The following is a 24221-nucleotide window of genomic DNA, read 5'->3' on the forward strand; positions in this document are numbered from 1 at the left end:
ATGGAATTCTTTGCCACCGACAGTAAGAGCTCAGATGGAAAATATGACTTTAGGCCAATTTCAGTCAAAAATTAAAGAAATTTAGGCCTGTCTTTATCTACATTTTGTTTATTTGCTTGCTTGATTTTTGTATTTATATAATTATTGTATTTCTGTATTTTAAATCATGGTATTTATAATTATCTTGTAGTTGATGATACTTATTTGTAATACTAGTATATTGTAAATACATTATTAATACTGTATATGCTATTTTTGTTGCTATAACATGTATACAATGAGGGCCTGCTTGAAAAGCAGTGCTTGTCACTGAAGCAGTATTACCCTCAATAAAGAAAGAATAAATAAATAAAAAAAAATAAATAAATCTAGGTATGTAATTCAATTAATATGTATCCCAAGAGAATGTGAGTTATGTTTGCAGTTGATCCTATTAAAGATCACATACATGTAGATGCCTTTCTGGTCTTTGATCATGTAAGAAGTTTGTTATCAGATCATATTCTGCATGATTGCAAATCTGCCCTGAAAATAGACTTGCTGTTTAATGAGATATCTTATTGTCCCATTACATCTGTTGATGAAGCTTAATGTTTCTGTTTTTTTTTTATTTCCTCAGATTAAATCTACTGGCTGGTAACAATGCAGAACATCACCATTGCAAGTATGAAGTGAGACCTGTGTTTAAACAGTCTTTCCTGCCAGTCACGTCAATATTGAATGACCCAGATTGGAAAGTAACAAGCATGCAGTCTCTACCATGCACATTGCCTTAGTGAGCTGGATGAACTGTGGAAGTGAACTGCACCACCTACATTTTGTTGTATGGCCTAGGGATGGGAAGAACTACTGAAGCCTAGCTCATAAGGCTCTCTTTCCACTTCAAGATTCATGGGGGGATACGCCTGTGTGAATTTGGTTCATTCTTTCAGTGGATGCTTGCTAGGAACAACCTGTCTCGTAGATCCTGGTGGTAGTGAAGCCACAAGAGGGACGTGGTACCATAGACTTGTATTTCATTCTTGGATCTACAAAATGTAAAGAGTTAACTACATTGTGTAGTGGAACGGCGACAAGCCACACATACCAAACTGTTACACTGCTATGTTTGTTTTTGAATTGGGGACGTCAATGTGTAGAGAAGCAGTAGCATCATGAGTCGAGCATCGCGTTCTTGCATCGACCCTTGCTCTGTCCGGTATTATCATGGACGAATCACAAGGGAGGAGGCGGAAACTAGACTCCGCAGAGCTGGGTGCATGCAAGGCTTGTTCCTGTTGAGAGAGAGCGCAGGGAAAGAAGGAGTTACGCACTGTCACTATGTTTTGAAGGAAAATTTACCATTATGCCATTGAGAGGCAACATGGGGACGGTATGGTAGCCATCAAAGATGGCAAGCGATTTGTGGGACCTGTAGAGCTAGCTAAACATTATGAAACCCAGGAGGATGGGTTATTGTGCAGACTAAGAGAATCATGTACACTACGGCAAGGAGAGGAAGCTAGGCCATATAAGGGCATGTCATATATGGGCATGGAGGACTAAATTATCAAGGTAGCCAAAAAGCAGGGAATGACGGTGAGTAGTTTTGCAAGTTCTTCTAATTGTGTGTGTATTTGTGTGTGTGTGTGGTGGGGCAGGGGTAAAATCCATCAAACAAGGAGGAAAGTGTGTTCTCACACTTGGGTCAGTCCATATCAAAACAGATTGAGTGTACACCCACCCTCTTGGATTTTGCTCTCCTTTGGCTCAGGGTACCTTTCATGGACCCCTAGGTGAGGTCACAAGAAAAAATTCAAATTCAATTTCGTTTCGAATGGCGGGCCATCTAAGTTTGGCGACCTTGACCAAAATTGGGAATTTAAGGTGTCCAAATGACAAAGCGCTCTCTTTGAGAGGCATTTTCTTCTTAATTAAATCAGTTGTGACCCTCTTTTTGAATGTGGTCACTCACTGGCTGTGTCTGAAATGCCTAATGTCAAAAAAGATTGATTTTGGAATTTCGTTGGGATTTCAGGGGGGGTCAAAATCAGCACTTCGTACTGTTCAATCAAATTATCTTTGATTTTGAAGGACCCATGATAATGTCACAGTGCACTTATAGGTCCTAATTATGTTCAGAATGGATTAACCATGTGCCAATGTCTATGAGCAATTCAAAAAAGAGAAATTTCTAGACCCCTACAGAATTTTAGGCCCCCCTAAAGTGGTTCAGCCACAAATGGCGCTTAAAATCGGCAAATTTTGACACCTAATAATTTTAGGTGTACACCAGATATGAATTTCTAGTCTTTTGCATCTGAAAGAATGTAGTCTAATGTTACTAGGAACATAAGATTTGTTTTGTATTTTTTGTGTTTTGATACTAAGTTGATGGTCCCAAAAATCCCAATTTTTGACTAATTACAGGTTATGGGTAGCCTACAAAATGTCAATTTCAACATACCCTTTTTTCTATTTTTGATCACTTTATAGCAAATTGTCTTATTTATCCCGTTATTACACATTTAACAACGTCCGATTTTGGTGTCTAACTATGTTTTCTTGCATGAGAAATACAACTACGCAACTTAAAAAACTGTACAAGGAACCAATGACCTCCTTATTACAATATGGATGCTTTTGGCAGCCATGTTGCAAAAGAGGGTCATCGGTTCCTTGTATAGTTTATTAATTTGCTTAGTTATATTTCTCATGCAAGAAAACATATATAATAAATTACCAAAATCAGACGTTGTTAACTATGGTCAGAATTCAAAAAAGGTCGTTGACCTATGAACATTTTTTCGTCATAGCGCCTCCTGAAAGGTCTGACTCATAACAAACTATACATTTTGGAATCCTCATGACCATACGAGTAATTTGATATATTACTTGACATAATTGGGAGCATTCTGAAAATTTGACCCCATAACCTGTACTTTGCATGTGCATCGTTGCCAGGAAGTGCATTTTTGACCCCCTTAAAGATCCATACAGAGGATTAGAAAGTAGTTTTTTCTTATTACTTGACTCAAGAGCAAGTTGAAATATCAGGATAAATAATACAAATGGCTATAAAGTGATCAAAAATATAAAAAAATATCATACTAAAATTGGCATTTTGTACCGTATCCTGTATGCATAGTATGTTAGGCAAAATGACTATTTTGAAAGCGCCAACTTAATACTAAAACACAAAATACAAAACAAATCCTATGTTCCTAGTAACATTCAACTACATTCTTTCAGATGAAAAAGACTAGAAATTCATATCTGGTGTACACCTAAAGTTATTAGGGGTCAAAATTTGCTGATTTTAAGTGCCATTTGTGGCTGAACCACTTTAGGGGTTGCCTAAAATTCTGTAGGGGTCTAGAAATTTCTCTTTTTTTGAATTGCTCATAGACATTGGCATAATTAGGACCTATACATGTAAGTGCACTGTGACATTATCATGGGTCCTTCAAAATCAAGATAATTTGATTGAACAGTACGAAGTGCTGATTTTGACCCCTCTGAAATCCCAAACGAAATTCAAATCTATCTTTTTGGCATTAGGTATTTCAGACACAGCCAGTGAGTGACCACATTCAAAAAGAGGATCACAACTGATTCAATTAAGAAGAAAGTGCCCTCAAAGAGAGCACTTTGTCATTTGGACCCCTTAAATTCCCAATTTTGGTTGAGGTCGCCAAACTTTGATTGCCCGCCATTCGCAAACTAAATGGAATTTGAATTTTTTCTTGTGACCTCACCTAGGGATCCATGAAAGGTACCCTGAGCCAAAGGAGAGCAAAATCCAAGAGGGTGGGTGTACACTCAATCTGTTTTGATATGGACTGACCCACTTGCAAGTCCACAGATCCATAGAGACCTCAGTCTGATGACCATGTTCTTGTTTCATGTTCAATCAGGGATATCAATTCTTCCAGATAGTTGATTATACCCTTACCCTACCAATATCAACTGATCAGATTATATCCTTCCCCAACTACAGGCCCACCCGTAATATTAAGTTGCTCATCATACCTTTACCTCCTAATACATTTTCTTCCCTAATTATTAAGGAGCTGTGCAATAATAATGAGGCCGGGGGGGGGGGATAAAAATTTCCGAACGACCCGCCAAAAATTGTTTGCCCCCTCTCAGCCTGCCAAAAATCGCTACCCCCTCATGCCCGCCAAAAAAAAAATCTTTGCCCCCTTTTACACATGCCAAAATTTTGGGATCCCAATTTGCAAACCTTAATGTTCTAGATGTGACACGATCTGGTCCATGGGGGCTAAAGGAGGCATTTTTGAAACTTGAGTTCCTGTAATTATTACATTCTACATGTACATGTACATACAATAGGCTATCATTTACTGAAAACACCAAAGGTCTAGCATATTTGGTTCTAAAGTTATGAAGTTTTTTGATATCTATTTTTTTATATATTTTACTGTTTTTTAACTCCATATTTTTACCTTTATCTCAGTTTCAAATTGGCCGCCTTTGGCCCCCATGGACCAGATCGTGTCACATGTTTCGAGTGCAGCAAGCAGGAAAATTTGCATGTATTAAAGCGTTTCCGTACAGTTTTCATAAGCCTTTTAGAGCGTTTTATTTAAAAGGCGCACTATGAATGTGTGCCAAAAATCGCTTCCCCCCCCCCCTCGGCCCACCAAAAATTGTTTGCCCCCCTCTCGGCCACCAAAAAATCTTTGCCCCCCTCCCCTTTACACATGCCAAATTTTTGGGATCGCAATTTGCAAACCTTAAATGGTCTAAATGTGTCGAGTGCAGCAAGCAGTTTTCGTAAGCCTTTTTATAGCGTTTTATTTAAAAGGCGCACCATGAATTTTGGCTCCAATTTGCGTTTTTTGACATTTTTGAAAAAATATAATTTTTTTTCGCAGATTTGGAGAGTCCCTGGACCTAACATCAAGTGCTACCATCATATAAAAAAAAAAAAAAAAAAAAAAAAAAAGATACAAAAAAATTACAAGTTTGTATCCAAATAGGACCAATTTGTAACTTGTGTTTTTTTATTTTTAATTTTCTTATTTTTTTTTTTTTTTTCCCTATTTTTTAAAATGATGGTTGCACTTGATGTTAGGTCCAGGGACTGTCCAAATCCACAAAAAAATTTTTTTAAATCACACAAAAAAAAAGAAAGACATTTTTTTATTTTTTTTATTTTTTTTTTAGATTTTATGCTTTTTTGGCGGAAATCACGGATTTTTGTGTTTTTGGGAAATCGGTGCATTTTTTGGCCTCCAAAATTGCGTAATCTTAGCAGGCCTAATACGTACTTTATGGTACGTACTACAGGTCTGCAATCAGTGGCAGCACTATGGGGAAAGGGGGATTCGTCCCCCCAAATATTTTTCTTGCCCCCTCCCCTGTTTGCCTCCCACCCCACTTTTAAAGCCTTGTCAGCCTTAAAAACCAAATCTTTTTACAGTAACTTTACGCAAAAATTTGGTGATTTTGCTATCCCTGAAATTCACTTTGTCCCCCCTCCAATAACCCAAAAAAATTCCTGGCACTTGCCTGCAAAATAAAATCATGTAGATGTATTGTAAGTTCGATTTCATCTTGCGTTTTAAAAAAATGACCAAAAAATAACTTAACATACATTTTGTAATCCTGTACATTGTACATTTTGATACTTGTAGTACATCATCTATGAATTTGCACCAGAAACTTGTGCAGTTATTGTGCATGTGTACAGGGCTGTATACATTTGTAGGTCCGGTATAGGTCTAAAATATTTCGGCAGCCAAAGACAAATTGGGGCAGCCAAAATTGGCACATATCCAAAAACAATAAAATTTTGCAGATCTTCATTTCAAATGGCACATTCTTATTTTTAAAATCTTAAGAACCAGTACAATCTTATGGAACACAGAAAAATATTACGGAATGGAGTAAAAGCGGAAAACACAGAAAATGTGGATCAAAGACAAACTTTGCAAAATTGTGAATAATTTTGAATAATGTACAGCATACATTCAGCAATTTGTATGTATTTCACAGTATCTGGACAGTACAAACCATGAATACAAATAATCATAACATTTGGATGAAATATTAATAAATCCCTTGCAATGTCAAACAATGATTGCAGCCACTCCATGCCCGTAATCATAGCATGATTTGCGATTTAGAAACAAGTTAACCAGTTGAAACCAGCTTGCAAGATGCAACATGATGGGAAAGGCCTGTGACAAACAAGTGTCACATGACTTGGGAGGGGAAACCACTAGATGCTGACATTATTTCTTTTGTATTGCAAGTGTGTCCCACAACAAGCGTATGATTTTATAAAACTACACAAGTACGCATGATTTGAAAAAAAAAAGAAGCTGGAATCACGCCACGCTAAAGTTTTAAGCAGCTTGTCGCTAAAGGTTGTAGCTTCTTCGAAGTACCCACAAACCCCCACCAGTGTTGCACCGGCAGGATACAGCCAGTAGGTATTAATAATATGGGTACCCATATGATGACAGCCTATATGACGGAGATGACTCGGTTAGCTTTGGACACAGCATTGGATGTACAAGACATTTTTTATGCCTAGCATTATCAGCTTGCACTACTTGATTTTTGTTACATTTGCACACTTCACTGTATTACATGTACATGTAGTCTATGGCATAAAATTGCTACACATTTCCAAAATTGCATAGCAAAGTGGTCAAAATTGAGTATTTTGCTGCGAGATACCGGCTATGGCCAACGCAACACTGTTTGGACAGTCAGAGAGAAGGGCACCACAGAGGGTGCATGAGCATTGTGCCTATTTTCAGTAGCATGCAGCCTATTCCATCCATTGGGAGTTGTTCGGCTAGTACAATTGGGTTGCCCGATTAGATCTCAGATGACTATTTATTCTAGTCAATCACCTATTGATCCCAGTAATTCGACTCTAGATCGATTAATACAGTCCATTCAGCCATTATGAATGGACAGCTTTGGGTAAGCGACCATGCAAGTGGACAGCATCCGACACAACCCTGTATTCTCAGTCAGCCAAGGGCTCCCCCAGTGGATGGGACAGTTAGTGTGTTTCTGTAGCAGTCAGGGTATAGCTACGCTGGCCAGCCGGCACTACTAATGATGGCTGACCGACACATGCACACAAAAATTTTTTTTCATCATTTAAAAAAGAAAGAGCGAAAAAACCCCAACATTTTTAGGGGGTGATACCCCAGTAGCCTATTCCTTGATCCTTCACATTTATTAGAAAGACTGCCCAGAGGCTATGCTCTAATTCATGAATTGGATAGTAAATTTAGCTGGCACTCGGCTTGAGCTAGTTGGTAGCAGTACAGGGGGGTAGAGGGCGTTAGTCTGACACGCCACTAGTCCGACACTCCGTTAGTCCGACACGCCACTAGTCCGAATCTGAAATGCACTGCACCAGTCCGACACGCCGCTAGTCTGAATCTAAGATACACTCTGCCAGTTCGACAAGCCGCAAGTCCGAAAATGAAAACCACTGCGCTAGTCCGAAACTGAAAACCACTGCGGAGGCTGATCGGTTTAATCACGGACGGACATTTTCAAAATTGATAGAAAAACAGCCTGGTAAAAAACAACTGCTGACGTTTACTTCATTGTTTTATGTTTTATGATGAAGAGTATCATTAGCCCTATTGAAAATTTAAAAAAATTGGCAGGTATGATTTGTTACTAAAAATAGAACGAAAGAAATGTTTGCGTCACGGATGGATGAGATAGCAATAGGTTCCCCTACTTTTCAGTACTCTTTTGTCATTTCTATCTAATCAATACTTACCAATACTTTCCAGGACAATAGTAGCCAAGATACATGGTTTGATTACCTGATAAACAGATATTGGAAACAAGCTTCATCTTTTGCAGGAGAATGTGACAAATTTTGTCATGGACGGACACTTTTGAGTGTCACGGACGGACACAAATGCTAACCAGAGGAGCAACTTTTAAAATTGTCATTTATTTACCCCTTACATGTAGTTGAAGCAGCTCCAGTAACTGCACATTGCCATGGAAAAATTATCTTGCAACTCCAAACTTTTTCTGAGTTATGACAGCAAATTAAATATCCATATTTGTCACGGACGGACAAATGTGTGTGTTTAAATTTTCCTCAAGAGTTGATCAACAAGGGACCCTTAATTCTTCAGATAGTCTATCATAGACCCCCCTAAAGTTGCTCCATATGGCCGAAGTCTGTGTAAAGAACTTCACTCCACCAAGTACCATATCTAACAGCCCCAAATAATCAACAGTAAAAGTGAAATAGACCCCCTGAAATTGCCCCAAAATGACTGTGTACCAATATTGAAGGTAATTCACAGTCCTCATAGAGTAATGTATCATTATCAGTAGTGAATCAAGCAACAATGAAAGTGAACTAAAGGCATCTGTTGCTTTATATATGTTTAACTAGTTAATGTTAGTAGCTATGCAAAGATCAAGAGATTGTACATCTTTAAAATAGACCCCCCTGAAATTCTCCCAAAATGGCCAGGGACCAATATTCCTGACACAAAGTACCACTTTCAGTAGTGAATAAAGTAACAATGAAAGTGAACTGAAGGCATCTTTTGCTGTATATATGTTCTACCAATTAATGTTTGTTGCTTTGCAAAGATTGAGCATCAAGAGATTGGTCACCTTTCAAATAGACTCCCCGAAATTAAAATGTCCGTCCGTGACACTTATTTTGTCTGTCCGTGACAAATTTTAAATTGAAGATTTATCTTTTAAATTAATGGTGCCTTTGTTAAAGATCATTCCTGCATGGGAAAGGGCATAAATGAGATTGATACTTAATCTACATGTAGCTATATCTCACCAAACTTGAAAATGTAACATTAACTTGAAAATGTTGCTATTTGAATTGGCCATATATGTCCGTCTGTGACACACATTACTTACACCCCTTCGGCAATAATGGGTTGTTCCAGAATACTGGATGGATGCATTTTCAACTTATTTTTTCATAGTTCCAGTTAATAGAGATATTGACCAAAACTGTGAGGTATGTTTCAATATCAATATTAGAAATTTAATTTTTCAGACCAATGCCAACTCTAAACCGATCGGCCTCTGCGCTAGTCTAAATTTGGAAAAACTCAGTCCGACACTGCACTAGTCCGAATCTAAAAAAACACTGCGCTAGTCCCAAACTTTCTTTTTTTAAAAACTTGTACAATTTCAGACTTACTGAAAAATTTGATGGACAACCAAAAACATTTCCTTTGTTGTCTTACGGATAAAGCCTTTTTTTCATTATTCTAAAGTGTTCCCTGCTGTCCCCGGTCCCAGGGTGTTTTTGCTCTTTTGCCATGCATAAAACAATGTAAAGTTGGAAATTGCAAGACTTTATGCAAACCAACTGTGTTCTAAATTATTCTTGCCCCTAAAATCAATGATACAGACACATTGAAGATCCATGCCTTTATGTTGCACTTTTTACAAAGGTTTCTTAGGGGGAAAAGAGTGCTTTTATTTTTAAATTATTTTTTGGAGACACATTCAATTTATATGATTTTATTTGGTTTCATTAAAATACACACTAAATTTGTATAATTGTTTTTGGAAATTGTATATTTCGATATTTCCCAAGGTATACAATGTACATTTTGTACACACACATTTTTACTGCATCATGGCAGATGTGTAATAATCCGTACATGTATCTGTGAAATAAATTTCACAGTATGTATGACAATTTATCAAATCTAAACATTTATTTCTTGAAAATAATTCATTGTGTATACTGGAAATTTGTTATCCCACAAATGTCCGATTTTGTAACCCTTTCAATACGAATAGCAAATTCTTTGTTTTGATTAGAAAATTAGCATAAATATAGCAGGTAATTCATTCATCCAGAGGTCTAGATGAAACATCGTTTTTTAAAAGGTCATCGCAGAACACCGCATGCTCTGTGCATGGAACAAGATCCCAGATGTCCTCAAGTTCCTTATATCAATTTGTATTTAGCCCACAGAGGTTGAGAATCAGCCAAGTTGACAGCTCAAATGCACACAGCAATTTGTACATGTTATGACTCGATCCTCGTTATGCAGCATGTACAGAGAGCTACATTTGTGTGTGCAGCGTACTAAATAGTGCATGTACACTGCACATTGGGGCTTTTGTAACCGGTATTATCAGTGTCATCAATTGAGGATGCCATGTACGAAAGATAAATGCAGGGATACTTCTGATCAAGAATTTATAGCACCATTGCATCAATTTTCCATTGAATTTGAGAATCAGATACTGTATATTTTACTGACTTAATGCGCAGATACCATTAAATATTTGTAGATTGCTAATTTTATTTAAACAAAAAAATGTTTGTGTAAAAATAATTTCAAATTGCAGGCAATTTTTCTTCAATGTTATTTAAAATATTATTTCCATTTAAAATTTCTTTTGAAAAGATCTGTTCACACTTAACATTCAGATATAGGCTAGGTTTCGAACATAAACAAAACTATAATTATGATATTTTTAAAACAGCAGTGATATATGTAAGTGTCCCTACAATATAAATTTGTTCTGCCAGACATGTTTAGTTATATCTGCAGATGTTCATTGAATCCAGCAATAGATGAAAATGAATTCAGGGATTAAAATTACTGTTTTTGCTGGGCTAAATTACATTTTGGTGTTCCGGACCTCTGAATTAAAAACACATTTGGTACATTGTACAACCTTAACAATTAGAAAAAAAATTGCAGTGAATAAAATAATTGACCAGTCATTTTTAAAATTGTAATTTAACCAATGTTGGAGGATATACAAACTTGAGATAATCTAGAAGATTTAGCACAAAGATCTGTATATAATTTGTCATTTTCATCATTAATGATATCTGTCAACACTCACCAAATGACCCTTGTATTGAAAACAACCAAATTCACAAGTTACCTAGAAGCAGGGACCCGTAGTTCTTTCTGAATTAGTGATGAAACACATTCAAATTGTAATTGCGTAGAATGTCTGGCAGTGTGCGCATCATTTGTGGTGCAACACATCATTCGTAGTGATGGCACACCAAATAGTTGCAGAGTTTAACAAAATATTAATTGCTATGTAAATTGAATAGAATTAGAAATGTATGTGCAAACATAGGCCAACTGGGCAGTTCTAGGTCTTTAATAAATCCATGAGCTTTTGGGGAGGGGGCTGTGCTCCTGGACCCTTGCCAGGGGGATTCCACTCGCTTCACTCTCAGAGTGGCACCTGAAAAATTACATACTGGTGCTCAAGTTGAAATAACTTGATAATTGGGATGTTGGGGTTTGGGCAGCTCTTGGCCACAATTCCATGAGCTTTTGTGGGTACCGTCCTCCTGGACCCCTGTCAGGGCATTGCCTCAAAACCCCACTAGAGGTCCTAAGGTGGCCCCTGGGCCCCAGTTAGTCGTTCCACTGACATCCACTGAAATTACATCACATTGCTCAGTTCAGAAGGTCTGATGTAGAAATTTAAATGATTTGATGTTGTTTGGGTATGTTAAAGCTAATTTATAAATATAATACATCACAGTGGCCGAGCGGAACGGGCTAGGACTCATAATCTGAAGGTTGCGGGTTCGAGCCCCTGCGAAGCCATCGTGTTGTGCCCTTGAGTAAGGCACTTTATCTCGATTACTCCTCTCCACCCAGGTGTGAAATGGGGAGCTGTTATGAATTCTGTCCATTGAGCGCCGCCCAAAGGTATGAGCATGCCTTGGGCATTGTATGGCTGCTGACATATTCTAATGACGGCGGAATAAATGTAAAGCGCTTTGGTACATGTTCACATGTGAAAGGCGCTGCATAAATACCAACATTTATGTGGACATACCCATTGTCTATACGATGCATAAAATAGTAATAAACCCGATCTGAGTCAGAATGCACAAAAAATGAGTTTAATGTCTTTCATACAGTAGTACATGGAGCTAGCAGACACTATTGTTACAAACTTGGTCTACAATTTAAACTTCAATACAGTGTAGGCCTTGTAAGAGACAGAAGGTTTATGAGGTCTGTGGGAACAAAGGGAAGGTACATCAGATCACAGATGCAATTGATGAGCAGATGTGATGTGATCAATCAAATCATGTCTTTTGTCACACAATTTAATGTTCAATATTTTATTCAATGTTCTTCTTCATACATTTTGTAGGTGTAGGCAACACTGCTGAAATTGTGTTTTTTTTTGTACCTAATAAAAATGTCTTTGGCCCTTCTTTACTAGTGCATTATATACATGTAGGGGGAAATTTAATTTTGTGTGTTTTTGTTATAGCCTACTTTTCATAGAGTGGTATGATACATGAGTCCCTGAGCGCTAAAGGATGCAATGTGCAAAATGGGCTATGAAAAGAAAGATGTGGTCTTTGGATGACCAATGACTCAATGTACATAATGTAGGAGGTCATTTTGGTGGCAATTAACATTTACCATACTACAAACTGCAAAGATAGCCTTCTCTACTAATAGTGTACTACATGTTTTAAGAAAGCCGCACAAAATGCAAAATCTTACAAACCTTTTTTCATCTAGACTTCATGATGATACCTTAGATCTTGTATCACATTTACACTGGTACAAAAAATGTACTTTTAAAAATGATTTGATTTGGGAAGCAAGGTCTCTATATATACCGTGTTCATTCCAATACGTGCCCAGGGCGCTTAACAAAGTCATTTTGGGTGGGCGCTTATTTTTTACCTGGAGTACTTCACAAGGGGTGTTTATTAGAGACGAATTCACATACGTTATAAAAGGGTCCCGAGATGTTCTGGTAGCTTTTCAGATGCAGAAAATGTATTGCAAATTTACACAGGACTTGTAGTCCTCCAGCTATTTCACTGTATCGACGTCTATCTGTCACTTCAACATTAATGGTAGTATATATGTTACCCTTTAGGAAATTAAAAATACACTGGGTGGGCACTTATTGGGGGCATGGGCGCTTATTGGAACAAATACGGTAATAAGAATATTTAAGTCAGTGTATAGCTGATGATAGCTGATACCAGTTGTGTGTTTGCCACAGCCTCTGCAATGGGATTTAATTATATTGTTGAATTTATTGAGTTTTGTTTTTGTTTACCATTACAGCAACACCAAATCCAGAAAGCCATGTCACAACAACATCGAGAGCAGTTCGTAAAGCTGATGAAGAGCCTTATGCACAAAGAACAGCCCTGGTTTCATGGGATCCTGGACAGGGAAGAAGCTGAACAGAGAATTATCAAATCAGGCCTTCAAGAAGGCAAATTTTTGTAAGTGTATGGTCATGTATGTAAATGTGTGTACACCTGCAGACGAGAAAGCAACTAAAAAAGGATTTTCAGGGGGGGGGCTCTTAAATGGGATGTGAAATTTGCCCCAAGACAAAGGAGCTCATGTGTGCCATTAACCTAACAGGACCAAGTACTACAAAATACTACTTGATATATGCACTGTTCGTGCGTGTATCCCATATGGTGTGATGACGCAATCGCCCTAAGTGATATATAGGCATGGTTTCGCTGGCCAGCGAAGCCCAATTCCCGTGGCAAGGTGTCGCCGACCCAGTGCTTGGCATGCGAGGGGTCTCGGGTTCGAATCCCACCCAGAGCAAACAACTTCTTTCTTTCTTTTCTCTCTTTATTCCTTCCTTCTTTCCATTCCCGTCGCGAAAAAGCCATGAGGGGGTTAGGTTACCACTATCGAAACTCAGTATAGGCTCAATTAACCCTAACAGGACCAAGTACTACAAAATACTACTTGATATATGCGCTGTTCGTGCGTGCATCCCACGTGGTGTGATGACGCAATCGCCCTAAGTGATATATAGGCACGGTTTCACTGGCTAGCGAAGCCCAAGACCCGTGGCAAGGTGTCACCGACCCAGTGCTTGGCATGCAAGGGGTCTCGGGTTCGAATCCCACCCAGAGCAAACAACTTGTTTCTTTCTTTTCTCTCTTTATTCCTTCCTTCTTTCCCTTCCCGTCGCGAAAAAGCCATGAGGGGGTTAGGGTTAGGTGAATCTTTACGGTATATACATAATTATGTGTGCCAACAAGATCCCCAAAACTTTTTGCTGGAAAATTAAGTTAATGGAGGTCTTTAGTATTTCAAACTTGTTCGGATTTGGGATCTTATGGCACAGCCTGTTATGAGGATTCAAAGTTTACACAAGGGCACGCTTCATCAAAACTAGTATTTCGCACACCATCATGATCCCAACCTTTTGTTTTTGTAATATAACCTATTACTATAGGGTTAGGATTAGGGCTTAGGTTATAGGATGGGGTTTGGACAAAGTTTAGGGTTTGGGTTTATAACTAATAAACAATTGGTTTTTTTTCGGACTAATGACCCTTCAGACTATCGACCTGTAAGCATTAAGTGTGTTTATACATTGTCTATCGGCAGGAGCTATAGGCTCCTCAATACAAGTTGCATAGTGTGCAATGGATCCGACCGGGGGGCCACTCAACTTAAATTTTGGTAGGGGTGTGTGGCACGGAGGGCCGAACTTTGGGAACTAAGAACTGATTTTTGGGCAAAATAGGGGCTTGATGAACTGAAATTTCAACATTTGTGTGGGGTTCTGTGAACTAAATTGGGCCAAATTATAGGGTTTGGAGCTAAAGAAATTCAAATTTTTTTTCCAAATTTGAGGCAAAAAGCTACAATTTGCAAAGTTTGAGGCTCAATGAACTGGTGTACATATATGATGCAAATGTGGGTCTTCAGGAACTGCCGGAGAACCTGAAAAAGGGACCATTGACCGCTGCACATAACCATACCACCTTAAAATGTGAGTGACCCCACGTCCCCGGGGTCTGACCCCCACCCTTTTTATTTTTGCTCCACCCTTTTTATCAGTGTCCTTTATACTGAAAATTGCCATATCCCACCCTTTTTACAACAATCATCTTGTAAAAGATGAACAAGTTTTTTTAATATTTCAATGTTTATAATTTTTATTCATTTCAGCAAACAAATTAAGAAAATCAGCAACAAATCACAAAAAGGCAGCAAAAATTAGAAATACAAAAGAGATGAACAAGTTTTGATATACCCTACGCCTGCTTTATACAAATAAGAAATATAGTTAGTTTTTTTTAGAGAACCCTATTAGAGCAATGGCCTATAAACTTGTACAACTTCAAGACTAGACTGGTAAAAGCAACATCAAATGTGTTTTGATCATGGAAAAAGCCATACAAGTTTTTGCTCAAAAATTTTAATACCAAAGTGATGTTCCCTTTGAGAAATTGACAAATCCATTATATGTCACTCTCATCCTTTATATAATGCCACCCTTGTAAATGAAAAAGTGAGACCCCTGGCCTTTCTCCAGTTTTTAGAATGTGAAAGGGGCATGTTTTTCTAATGCATGGACTACACACTATGAATTGGCTTGTCATTTTTATAAACATGATAAAACAATAGTACAAACAAATAGAACAAATACAATCAAAAGTTTCAAACATTTTACACAATTACAATCTTTTCAACATACGTAGATACATGTTGAAATGTTTCAAGTGTAGCCGTTTAGTAATATATTTTTTAATTTATAAAATCTGAACACCTTCATACTGATTTCAAGAGCCAGTCTTCTAACACAACCATGGTGAATACATTTGATTATAGTAAATGAAATGTTAATGATTCTAATGTAAAATATCATTGTATTTATTCCCACATACATGTGGTTAGGAAAAGACAACATTGTTGGCTTTGATTAAGTTAGCCAACAGGCCTGCCATATGAAAGGACAACAAACGTAACATGCTGCAATTAATGAACTTATAATTGCATCAACATCCAAAGCGATTTCCAGGAATCCTGCCTTGTGGTTTTATTTGTTGATCGCTATGACATGTGTCACACTGAGTGACCTGGTATATTTTCACATTTAGAATTTTTTTGATTTTCTCATCAGATGTTGCATCATTCTATTCACTCTCACAAGCTTATTGATTTCATATCATTTGGAGAATCCATCCACAAATAAAATATGCAAATGTATAGGCCTAATTAATTCCTAGGTATTAAAAGAATATTAGGTTCAAAATGCAGATGTGCCATCTGTCCCAGATGTATTATTCAGATGAAGAGTTCGAATGCAAAAGATGATATTCGCAATTTTCAAATTTGTTTTGCATTTTTAAAAGGCCACCACACCAATATCTGCCCTGTAACGCTAGCTTTTTAATTGACACCCTTTATGTATGTAATTTCTAAATGAAATGTATATTTTTTAAACTGAACGAAAATAGCACTTTTATGGGTTTTTTTGTATTATTTTTATTTGATGAGTTAAATTTGCTGTCTCAAATCAAGAGAATTGGATATCACCTTTTTTCTCTGAACTTTACAAATGGTAGTAATTTTTTTTTGGACAAACACTCCTGTCATGCTTTATGGTTAAAATAGTATTTAAAGTTGGAGGCAAGTTTAGAGTTTGGGTTCAGGTATACACCTTAACATTTTTTGATGTTTGATATTTTAAAGCAATTTTACAACAGTTGGGAATTTGTTTAATGATGCATACATTTTACATGGCATTCTTTTGGTTAATTTATTAATTAAGAAAGATGGAATTCATGTTTTCCTGTTTTGTTAAAAAACATGCTTTTATAAAAGCTTTTAGGTATTTTTCACTTAAGAGACCTGTATACATGCTTGTAAATGGAATTCTACGGTATTGTAACATTTCAATAAAAAATAAGATTTGTAATTTCTTTTCCACAAAATATTAATTTTCACTGTCAGATATGTCCCCTTTTAGTTTTGTGCTGAACAAATGAGGTAAAACAAAGAAAAATACTATTTAATTTTAGTGTTGTGAACATCTTGTATAAAGTACAGTGTTATGAACATTCATTTATAAAATTGATGAACTTGTTTACGGATGTTATGAACATTATTTACATATTTGGCTAATATTTTGATTGTATGAATTAAACAACAGGGCATTATTGTTTTATTAAATATTGCAGATAAAGCCTTGATTTTTGCAATTATGTAAAAATCAGAATTTTTACAAAATTAATATTGAGGGCATCATCATCAGCATATTTACAATATTGCTTTTATTATTATCACTAATAATTAATAGAGCATGTTTGGCTATCATTAGTTTCGTTAAAAAATAAACATCACATAAAATTGAAACAACAATTGTTTTAGGCTTCAATCACAGGGGATTTTTGCACCAATATGCATGGACTATAAATAAATTGCCACAAAAATGCACTTTATCCCTAGCAGCATACATTGACCATTAGTATCATTGAAATCAAAAAATTGCATTGCACAGTGCTCATCTACATGTATCTGAATATCAAAAATTAAACATGATGAAATTTGCAATGCCTGTATCTCACATTGGGCCATCAGTATGAGTTGAAAATAAAATGACACAAAAATAACTGTTTTATGGACTGCTGAAAATAAAACTTGATGAAAATTGCAGGATAACAATAGCTTTGTTATTGTCCATGGTTGGACCATCAATGTATTTGCCTATGTGTCATCACAGGGCATTGTATTGTCAGAGAGATCTATTATAAGAGATAGGGATGTCAAAATCAGATAGGAATTATTGCAAGATATATAATGTTTAATGACACTGAAAAAATGATATTAATAATTGCACTTTTTGTATTGGGTTAGAAGGCATAAAAACAGGTGGTCCATTTGGTAGGAATTATGGGTGTTATTTGTTCAGTATTTTATAAATAATAATATTAATATTATTTTTATTATTATTATCATGTTTTTATTTTATTGAGAGAGAAAAAAGGTAACACATTACAAAGTAACCATATTGGAAAATCACCCCCACATTTTGACAAATTTGAGTCAACAATTATGCTACCCATGAAAGCCAAAACAGTTTGTCCTTTGGCCTGCTTGGATGGTATACATGGTCAAATATTAACTGTATGAGCTTGATGGATGAAATTGAAATATAATCACAAGATGAAAGATGAATTGTTCCATTCCACAAGCCAGAACAGCAAGTGGAATGGAACAATACATATTTTACCAAGTGATCATATCATATTTTGTTCATTTCGAAAATTTAAAGCAATATTATTTGTTTTATTTCACACATTCATAAATTCAATAACATTTCAAGAATGTTTCTTATTTTACAACACTACATACATGTACATCCAAGTTCTACTGTGACCTAATTAATTTTAACCAGAGTTCACGTATGTGTGATAATAATATTAGACGATGGCTACTATTGCTAATTTTAATAGAAAGTGATATATTTTGCAGATTTCCTTTTACAAAGCATACTGCGAACTGTGCAGCGTGTATTATTTTTCTTAAAGTCCTATGCACATGCTTGACGTCATGCGTGTTTATGTGATGATTAACGCTGAAAAGCAACCTTGCAAAACATTATAGTACCTTTAATCGTGAGATTTTCCATGTACCGTATTTCTCGAATAGTCGCCCCTTCAAATAAAGGCTCAACCACTTTTTTCAACAAAGATGTTTCAAAAATGCTGATATTTCCATGCTATCTTGTGTAGTAAACTTACCAAGTTGCACACATGATCAATAATAGCGTTGATAATCGGCGAACATCTGGAAGTGAACTAGAAGTCAGTGTTCTTAAGTTCATAGTTCAGCATTTCAGCGTGAGTTTTAAGCTTACCTGAATAATCGTTCTAAAAATGACCTCTTATAAACGCCCCACTTTTGGAAAATGCAATGCCCCCGGGGGTGTCTATTCGAGGAAATACAGTAAATGTGTAGTTTATCACCAATCATCACTTGTTATCACAGGCACTTGCTATTTAAAATAAAATTTGCATATAAGACGTGTTTCCAATTATTATTATAATCAATATTGATCTTAAGATATTGATTGTCCATTCATACTTGCCCGGATGTGCGATCGCGGGGTAGGGAAAACAAAGGAAATTCATGTTTTTTATTGATGTTACTTGTTAGTTATTGTTGTTATTTTGATGAAATAAGAATCGGAAAAATGTTCTGGTATGTATGAACGGTCGGCCCCTTGGGCGTAAACAACCGAGTAGTCAAGAAAATATATGAATGAACCCCTAATTCATACCAAAACTCAAAAGTTATTTCAAATAACTTGCATAATAACTAACCAACTTGTGTGTGTTTTTTGTTTCCTTGCACAGAGTTAGAGAACGGAAGGAGGTTGGCAGCTTTGCCTTATCATTATGCTTTCAGAATTCTGTATACCATTATAGAATAGATAAAGACTGTACAGGACAACTATCAATCAAAGATGGACCCAAATTTGACACATTACTCATGGTAAGATTGATTGATTGAGTAGAATGAAAGGAAAATGTTGTGACTGGAATGAAAAAAGAGACAAGTCTCACTGCATGCAATATAATAGGTAGATCCAGGATTTGATCCAAATAAAAAAATTGTTGGGCCTGAGAGACCAAAATTACCTATTATTTACCAGAGATGCCAGTTTTCAGGTTTTAACCTGAATTCAGGCTTTTTGTGAGTTCAAATTCCCGTGTTTTTATTTATTTTCAGCCTGTTTTGGGGCTTTTTGGCCTGCATTCACACACTTTTCAGGTTTTTTGAGTGAAACTGACTGGCAACTCTGATTTACTCATAAAGCATTATTTTGCGAACTCTTGCAGATTTGATAGGCCAACCCCCTTTACACACCCTAATATGCCCTGATTTGAGGTGTTTTTTTTTATAGAACAATAGTTTTTAATAAATGAGTGAACCACCAGACTTCATCAGGCAGGTGACCAGTCCAGTGGGTCAGTTGCCTGATGAAGTCTGATGGTTCCAGTCGCAACGTAGCAAAGTTTTATTTCCAAAACCTTAATAGTTTTTAATGTATAATTACCTAGCTGGCTTTTCAGTGTCATTTTGTTCAATTCAGTTTGTTGTATGTTCTTTTAAGCCACAGAAATTTGAAAACAAGTGATTTCCCAATTTTTGTCTGTCATTGGACATGGATTAGAGAATGCACAATTTTTTAAAGGCAAAGAAAAATTTTCAGTTACATTTTCAGCAAGGTAGTCAATCAGTGGCTGTAGAAATGATATATTTTATTGTGATCTATATGTTTCTGGTGAAATAATTGAGTAACGTCTAAATGATACATCACATTAGAAAATTGAATCATAGCAAACGAACAAATTCATAACTTTTGTTTGCTTCCTACCTATTACAGATGGTTGACCATTATGAACAGAAGAAAGATGGGCTTTTATGCACTCTTGGAGGACCCTGCTCTGATCCTCGTAGAAGGAGACATTCAGGTGAGCCTTCAGGGCAACAGTTTATTTGTAGGTCTGCAAACAAAATAGAAAATGAGTATTTCATGAATGCTCTTTAAGAATTATTGTTGATGTTAAAGTCTGTCCAAACCTGTAAGTGACACGATCCAGTATAGGTGAGTTGTTTCTATAGGGACATTATTTTGCCCTCAATGAGCGACACTCAAACATGGTGGAGTCGGGAATATCTCTTTGGAAAATACTGGGGAAATGAAAGTCCAATTTTGATTGATTTTTTGGCACATGTATCCTGTCAAATAGGAGAAATTTTGAAATTAAAATTAAATTAAAAATTGATACCATCGAATTTGAAAAAATAAGAAAAACTCATTTATGTTGATTGCCTCACACAACATAATCCACTCAAGCCAAAGTTGGGAAATATGAACTTGGGATATATAGGCAAAAACAAGGGTACAGAAATGGACATCTAAAATAATTAGCATAAAAAGCATTGGCGTAGCTATCTTTGATATTTTGAGTTTTAGTGGTGATTGGGGCAAGAGTTGAGGTATACCCAGTGATGCTGTAAATTATAATGATCCTTTGAAATTGGCCAATCAGCACCTGACTTCCATGTTTGTTGATAGGACCTGCTCACTGTCTAAGGCTTTGAAAATAGGAAACTTGAATTTTGAACTTTGTTTCAAAGTATTCATATTTCCAGACTTCCAAGAACATGCTTCAAGACCCACGTCAACAAGCATTTTGGTAACACTATAACAAATAATGAACAGGTGATTGCCTCTTCGATCATCCACTGAATTTTATTGATTGCTGCCTCAAAATGCTTGCTGAGAAGGGGCTACAGCAAGAATTTCAAATGAATGAAGACCATGTGATGAACGCCCACATTCCTCAACAGTAACAATATGCCCAGGTTATTGGACATGTCCTGGGCGCAGCGGACACATGCAATTATGCGTTCGTCTAAAATGACGCATTGTGTTCATTCATTTAAAATTGTGACGGTAAGTACATGTACATCCACATACCCTGTAAGGATCACTCCATATATTCTAATTCTGTATAATATTCATTATTGCAGAAATATATTAAAAGTATGTGCTGAATTGGCACATTAGTTAAGTTTGTTAACAACCTCATCTAGCCTTAAAATCATTGCCATCTTTGTACTAGTATGCATGTTTGTACTCAATCAAGCAAAGAGAAAATTAATTATGGCCTGCCTGTCAAACATTTTGGTGAAATTCAGATATTTGGTATTGTTATTAAACCAATTTCACAAAAGATTTAATGGAACAGAATATCTCAAATTCTAAGAGATTCTAGTGTATGTTGCTAAAAAGAAACTGAATTTGATCGGAAGAATTTGATCAGAAGTGTCCTATGTCAAAGATACATTCTTTCTGGTTGTAAGGTGCAATCCTGTGATCAATGACAACCACACAGTACATGCAGCTTTGCAAAAATGAAAATGTCTTGTGTGAGAATAAACTATGACCATTAATTAGAGTTTCAATCATTGAACATGTAACATGTGTCATTTGAAATGGGCAATAACTGGAGAAGAGCAGAAGTCTTATACAGGCATGATAGTTATTTACCAAGATCAGGTTTTAATTGATTGATTCTTGCTTTGCTTGATTGCAGTTGCCATTCCCTGCTTGCTTATTAGCTTGCTTGCTTGCTTGCTTTTTACATCCATAGTTAAATCCTCTTATTCCATAATGACAAAACCATTGCTTTGAATTCCCTCCTATGTACCTAACTATTCAAGATATGGGTCCATCATCTCATCAAATGAACGGCAACAAATCATCATCGGAAGGTAACCTAGGAGCACTGCGCAAGTCTGATTCTGAGTATACCCATAAACGTAAGCCATGATTGATTCATAAAAGGCTTCACACCAAATTATACAAAGTCATTTACATCTGATGTAATCAATCGGGACAGGGTATTCCCTCTCATTGGTGGGTCAAGCTACAGGTTCATCGGGATAAAGGATAAACATGGGCTTTCCATATGGAATTTAAAACTGTACATCAGATGTAAAGTGCTTTTCTATTTCTTTGTCTTGGACAAGTTTCATTTCACCGTGGGAGGCAGATGTACAATTGCAAGGAATAAATAAGTTATTATTTGTCTGGATTCAAACTGGTGACCTTTGTGCAACAAAGGGTGCTAGTATAGATAAGTCTAAGCTCCATGCATTAATCCACAGAGAGCTTGTCCTACATATATTCCTAGCAGATCATAAGCAAGAAGTTTTGTGAAGGTCTGTGATTCAAATCCAGTCACATAATTGTGGATCTACTTATTCTTTGTATGTTAGTTCATAGGCCTCCTAAAGGAGAGTGGATTGGTCATTTAATGAACCAAAACAACTTTCATTTTGAAGGAATGTGGCATGTCATGCATCCGAGTGACATATATTTTGTCATTTTGTACGAACAAAATACTAATATTTAGATATCCTAACCAGAAGGGTCTGAGAAATACTGCATGTCAAATGAGTCTGCAATCTTACTACAACGCTGTCCTATAAGCAATTTGACCTAAAACAAATTATCTTCATAGGTCCAGCATAATAAACAAGAATGTTCAATGACCAATCAATCTTTCTTATAGCCAAAATAACAATTTCTCGATCATGAGAGGATGTACCTTCTGCGTTAGCGTACTTTTCATAAGAATAACACGATCGCCTGACCTGCATGACCGAACCTTGACCTTGCCTAGCAACGACCGTGTGATTGGTCAATTCTCAAAAGCTGTGTTTGCGCCGTAAGTGCCGGTATTTGCGTAGTACGCTCGGCGCAAATAACTGTGCATACCCGAGTTGGCTCTCGTGATTGAGAATTTAATATTTTGGCTATAACATTCAAAACCTTGCTAAATACTTTTTTACTTTTTCTGCATTTTCTTGCGTATAGAAATTATCGGTAATTCTGATTTACCCAGATAAAAAGTGTTTGATAAAATTTTGCACCACAAATTGATTCTAAACCACAACATTTCATACTTTGATTTGATTGCAATTTTCCTTCCACAAAGCTACCTCACAAATCTGGCACAATGGTCTGGCTTTGAATGAGGTTCAAAAAGCATCTTGCCACCTGCCAACAACCATTAGCCATACAAACAGATGGGCTGGATACCTAAATGGGATGCCAAAAGTGAACTAGAGTGCAAAAGCTATAAAAATGATCCTCCTAAAAGACCTAATGTTTATTAAAAACAACTTTGAATTCTTTCTGGAACTTATGCGAAAAAAATTTTGGGATGTTTATACCATTTTATGGCCTTCATGATTGTGATATTCTTAGAGAGTTTTCTTCAAGGTGTTCAGGTAATTTGGTTCCCCCATATATAGTAGTTCTTGTGAAAGATTTGATTTTGATACCCTCCAGAGGAGTCCCCATTTTACCATTTATAGTTCCAAATGTTTACGCATGTGAGAGCATGAAAAGTCAACCAAATTCCATAACTCTGCCCCATACCTTAAGTTGAAACTCTTGAAACACAGAGAAAACTCAAGTCCAAAGCTACAAGAGCTACAAGAATATTGTTAAGAAAGAGTCAAGGTCAAAGATAGAATGAATAAATTTGAAATGGTTGCTGAAGCAGCATGGCATGTTTAGAAGCAGACTTATGCAGTGCACTACATTTGAATTTGATAACTTGGCACTCTACTGACTGAACATATCACCTGGTGTATGGTTTGACTAACTTTACTTCCAGTGGTAACAGAATGAGAAGAATAACGTGCAGTGATGGTAATATGTGACCATCCACCACAAATGAGCTATCTGATGTCAACATTTTCACTTTTTGAGATATTGGACAGTCAACTTTTCCTCAAAATAAGCTTTACATTGACATAGTCTGTATATCTACCTCATGTCACCGGCACTAGTTTTAAAGTTTAGCGTGTTCTGCATTAGCTTAGCGTTACTTGGTGCAT

At 36.5% G+C, this 24221-nt stretch overlaps 1 protein-coding gene across 1 annotated transcript in view; it reads left to right on the plus strand.

Annotated features, from left to right (window-relative positions):
• LOC140149652 (tyrosine-protein kinase SYK-like) overlaps window positions 1-24221 on the plus strand; it is a 71692-nt gene that overhangs the window by 22518 nt on the left and 24953 nt on the right. The window contains exons 2-6 of the mRNA XM_072171735.1: window positions 620-1578; window positions 13089-13252; window positions 19151-19289; window positions 20185-20272; window positions 22032-22130. Coding sequence (XP_072027836.1) covers window positions 1573-1578; window positions 13089-13252; window positions 19151-19289; window positions 20185-20272; window positions 22032-22130 — 496 coding nt within the window. The 5' untranslated portion in view covers window positions 620-1572. The remainder of the gene's footprint in view (window positions 1-619; window positions 1579-13088; window positions 13253-19150; window positions 19290-20184; window positions 20273-22031; window positions 22131-24221) is intronic.

Source organism: Amphiura filiformis, chromosome 1, assembly GCF_039555335.1.
Source record: "Amphiura filiformis chromosome 1, Afil_fr2py, whole genome shotgun sequence".
NCBI classification, from domain to species: domain Eukaryota; kingdom Metazoa; phylum Echinodermata; class Ophiuroidea; order Amphilepidida; family Amphiuridae; genus Amphiura; species Amphiura filiformis.